The 4,816-nt window shown below is 39.0% G+C and overlaps 1 protein-coding gene across 1 annotated transcript; it reads right to left on the bottom strand.

The window, feature by feature from the left end:
- Positions 1 to 3,003: 3,003 nt before the first annotated feature.
- On the bottom strand, positions 3,004 to 4,028 carry LOC104162092 (low-density lipoprotein receptor-related protein 5-like; the record flags this gene model as incomplete). Its single annotated transcript, XM_009700739.1, has 2 exons — positions 3,639 to 4,028; positions 3,004 to 3,175 (listed from the first exon to the last, which is right to left on the bottom strand). Coding segments are annotated over exons 1-2 (510 nt in total), but the record flags the coding sequence as incomplete, so codon positions are not given.
- Between the last annotated feature and the right edge of the window lie 788 nt (positions 4,029 to 4,816).

Raw genomic sequence — 4,816 nt, 5'->3', positions numbered from 1 at the left:
GTGTACTGGGGCCAGTAGAGTAGCACAAGCTATGGTTTATTGGGAAAATCTAGAGTATCGACAGAACCTCTCAAACACAGAAATCTTGCAGGAAAGGATTTGTTAGGTTACAAATATAGCAAGATGAGCAATAAATGTGAAATACAATCCATTGGATCAATTTGCTTCTATTCTAAAATATTTTCTTAGCGCACCTTTTTCATCTTGTAGAGGAGTTATTAATGAAAAGCAGCTCTATTAGAAACCAATCTCAAAGTACGTGAGCTGTGTCACTGACTGGTTAAGTCCCACAGCTCTTTCCCAAGTGAGCAGAACACACAAACGTGTCTGGCACGTCTTCCAAAATGGAAACTGAAAATTTGTTTTCTAATGGAAGTTCTGCAATAGACATCTAACATCCCATTCCTACTGATAACATGCCAGTGTCATTTTAACTTGTGCCAGTCCAGAATGGACCACGAGAGATTCCTTCATAGCACAGTTCAGAACTGTGGGCAAACACACATGGTTTTTTTCCCCCATCATATCCTAAATGGGTCTGTTCAGACATTTGCAAATACAGCCTCAGAAGGAGTCTGTTTGTGATAGCTAAACAAAAGTAAACTCCAAGCATAAAACTCTACTTCACATAAAGAATATCTTCAGTTCCCAAGACCAAGTGAATCACCCTCTTCTCTCTATTTTTGCAAATAGAAGAGAAAACGTGCAAAAAGAAAAAAAAAGGGGGGGTGGAGGAGACTTAAAATGAGAATATTTACACCTGTTTTAGTGTAAGAAAATGTGGAATCCATTGCGAGGAGCATGGAGATTTCACTCTTTGTGCTACCAATTAAAACAGAGTTGCACAATATAAAGGAATCACAGATGTCACAATCCACTTCACGTAAAGAATATCTTCTGTTTCCAAGACCAAGTGAACTACCCTCTTCTCTCTATTTTTGCAAATAGAAAAGAACCACAAAAAGTAAGTACAATAAGCAAAAATAAAACTGAGGGAATAAAAAGCCCTTACTTTGGCTTCTCTGATTTTTCTGAACTTTGATGCTAAACCAAACAGTATCACTGGCTTTGCTGCCTTTCAATGAAGTGAGATAGACTGAACAGACCATTTACACCCATGAAACACATTGCAAAATATGGTATACAAGGTGGCACCTGGAACATTCCTTGTCCTGTAGGCTGAAAGGTAAGGGGTGGACAGGACCCCTCTAATAGTCATCAAGCCCAGTCCTTAGCTACTGCCAAACACTGAAGTTATACTTCTGGAGTTAGCAGACAGTCTTGCTTCCCTTCTTCCTAAGGACAAAACTTTTAGAGGGCACACAGTCATCCCTCAAAAGTTATTTATCTAAAACTGCTACATATGCCATTCCCCCAAACAGCATGAAGACTCAATTGACTTCACAAGCCATGACCAAGGCAAAAAATTCTATATTGCTTTTCTTATGAATTGGTACAGAAATACACTGTTGTAACAGTACAGTCAAAACACAACTTCAGCAAACTAGCTTATACCATAGGAAGAAAATTTTTTCATTATTGCTTTAAAGAGAAAAAACTTTTGTTGGGGTCTTTACTCTCACATTCTGGTTTGATAATTGTTTTTATGAATTTATTTCAATTAGCTAGTTATTCTCCTTGTCTTACTTCGAAGCTAATTCAAATTCCCCGGAGAATTCCCTTTTCAAATTAAAATACTCATAGCTAATTATTTAGCACCTTTAATTTTCAAGCTGTTCTTCCAACATCTTTGTGAAAGATAAACAACCACTTCATACTAAGAACATACTACAACCAGGTCAAGGGACCTATGGCCACTGGTCACCTGGAGTTTAACAAGACGTTAAAAAGGAATGTTTGTCTGGCTGACAAATCTAATGATCTAATGATAACAGAGTAGGAATTTTTGAATTTGCCTGATCTCAAGTCACGTCCCATGCTGTCATCCAACCTCAAGTTAATCATAACCTAACTATAACAACTTTAGATTGAGGTTCAAAATCCAATTTTTCCTTCTTAGAAATATGAGCGCAAGTGGTCAGTAACAAGATGTGCTTCTTAAACAACTATTTTAGTTAGAAACTAAGCATTGAGGGTGGTGGGGAACACAACAGGATCTTAAGCAACATCTCGGGTCTCCCTGGCGCAATTGTCGATGTCCATGACAAGATCAGTACAGATGCCTGCTTCGACCATATTTTAAATTTAAAGCAGTGAATCCCCAGAGAAACTTTACTACCTTACTCCTGGAAACATACAACACATGAGTGGATAATTTGTCCAACTTTGTCTAGTGTTTGAGCAGTAGGAAGACAGGATGAATTTTTTAGCAGTTTTAAGAAAGTTCTTCCCAGAGAAAAAGGGGCATACGGTAATCACACTGTTCAATCAGACATTCTTTCAACAGTTAAGAACTACTAAATCTTGTTATAAATGCTTATACAACGCTATGAAGAGGATTTCCCCTCCTCAAATTCAGAGGTAGAATGCCTACATTGCTTTCAAACAGGCGGAACATTAAAAATTACTTCTTGTCCATGCATTTGGACATCACATAATCATTAAGGTCCTGAAATATGGCTCTCCAGGGACCCCCACATCCACCCTGTCCTGTAGACAAACCTTGCATCAAGTCTTTCGCATACAGCAATTTTAAATATTAGTTCCAAGCACCACAAACAAGTCAAAACATCTTTTAAAGAGGTTGTACCCGAGTGTCCCAATTTGTTGCAAAAGCCTCAGGTAACACCTGAGATTTCAAGCAATTAAATTACACTTCTAGCAATGTAGACATAATAAACAACATTTCCTGAAGAAGTTTGCTGAACCACATGAATATGTTTCCTTTCTTCTCAAATATGTCTTGTTATGCTAAATATCATGTTAATATTAATGAAAGAACAGACTCCTCAAAAAAATGGATAAACATATCCAAGACAAAGCAGCACATGAAAACATCACTTGTTTTCTAAGAATGCACCCAAGTACAGCTCTATTACTCACCTCAATTTTATCTGTTTTGGCATCTCCCCAGTAAAGCTTGTTTTTTTCAAGATCCAATGCCAAGCCATTAGGCCAACCTAGGGACGTATTCACCAGAACTCGCCTTTCTGAGCCATCCAAATAAGCACATTCTATCTTCGGACTTTCACCCCAGTCTGTCCAATACATGTAGCTGTAAAAAAAAGAGGAGAAGCAGTCAATTCACGTAACATGCAAGATAAAAACGTGTCAAGATCGGTCCTGCTTTTGAAAGAACTTACTAACTTTCTGCTTCCCCAACTGCAGCAAACAAGCCAACTCGAACTGTAATCAGCCATGACAATATAAAGTTTGGGCATTAAATAAACTTTGAAGATGTTCAGTGGCCCAATTCTTTTACAGTTATAACAACACTGAAGATGCAGAAAATTCAACCAAACACACAACGTATAGGTTCATTGAAGAACACTACGTTTAGAAGTCACCTTTTATATACACAGTGTTAAAGGAATGAAGCAAGGGAAAGCCAGCTATTTCCAGAACATTTGACAAATAATACACGTTATCATCTGGCAATTTGCAGATTTTCAGTTTCAGGAGACCATAAAATGGATCCAAAGATCTATCACAGGGCTACCAATAAACACAAAACTTACCCCATTACAGGACTGAGCACTATTGCTCGAGGTTCATCTAGGTTTTCTGAGATAAGGATCTTTCTCGATGTCCCATTCAACCGCGTCACTTCAATGCGGTCTGTTCCAGTATCAGTCCAGTACAGGTTCCTCGCCACCCAATCCACAGCAATGCCATCTGGATGGTTGATTTCTGTGGTTACCAGAGTCTGTGCTCCAGAGCCATCAAGGTAGGCCCGACGAATTGCCCGGACATCATCATCAGTCCAGTAGATATAGCCTTCCACAGGATCATAGTCTATGGCAATTGCGTGTCTGATATTGTCTATCTGCAGAATAATGTCAGTGAAATCCGGCATGTCCAGGGAAATCCTCCTCAAGTCAGTCCTCCTAGCGAGCAGCAAGACTTCTTCAGCACCTAGGGAGAAAACCATTCACGGTATCATTTCTTTTGCTATTGATGCAAACGCTTCCAGCCAGCACAGCAGGCTGTGAACTGTCACTGTCACCGTAATAAGACGACATTTCCTTAAAATAAGGACATCAAACTTTCATTGAAATACAGACCTGTCTGAGCACGGCATTATCCCTAATCATTTCTTCTCAACTAGCTACTTGTGCTGGCTCTCTTATTTCACAATGACAGCATCTTTCTCCCAGCCTCCTAAACTAGTATGGAACATAACAATCTCTATCTACAATCTACAGAAAATAATAACTAATTTGGTGGGTGTAGGTCCAAATATTTCACCACCTTATACAGAATTCTCACCTCAGTCAAACTTCCCACTAGCTGTATCAGTGCATTAGACACGGTTTTCACACCCAAGTCCTACATAGTAAATGACAAGGGCTAACGGAAGACTTCAGTATTTTGTAAACAAATTACATTAATGATTTGCTCCAGACAGCCTAACAAGAAAGTAAGTCACAACTACAGCAAGTATTCTCATCTGGCCAAAGTTGATGCAAAACTAATTCTAAGGCAATAGGATTGTTGTTCTCTTCCCTCCTCTATTCTTCCTCCCCACTGCAAAGTTTCACTGCTTGTGGAAAGGGTGCCAAACAACAACGTGGAACTCATTTCAAAGACAAATGGCATCTTCAGTGTCGTCCTTCTGGCAACTTCTTCTATCAGCACAAAAACAGGACACACAGTAAAACATTCAGTTGTTTAACACATTTTCCCCACATTCACC

Source organism: Cariama cristata, unplaced genomic scaffold (assembly GCF_000690535.1).
Source record: "Cariama cristata isolate BGI_N322 unplaced genomic scaffold, ASM69053v1 scaffold10905, whole genome shotgun sequence".
NCBI classification, from domain to species: Eukaryota; Metazoa; Chordata; class Aves; order Cariamiformes; family Cariamidae; genus Cariama; species Cariama cristata.
The sequence above is the reverse complement of the archived record's forward strand: the minus strand, read 5'-3'. Positions and strand labels throughout refer to the sequence as shown.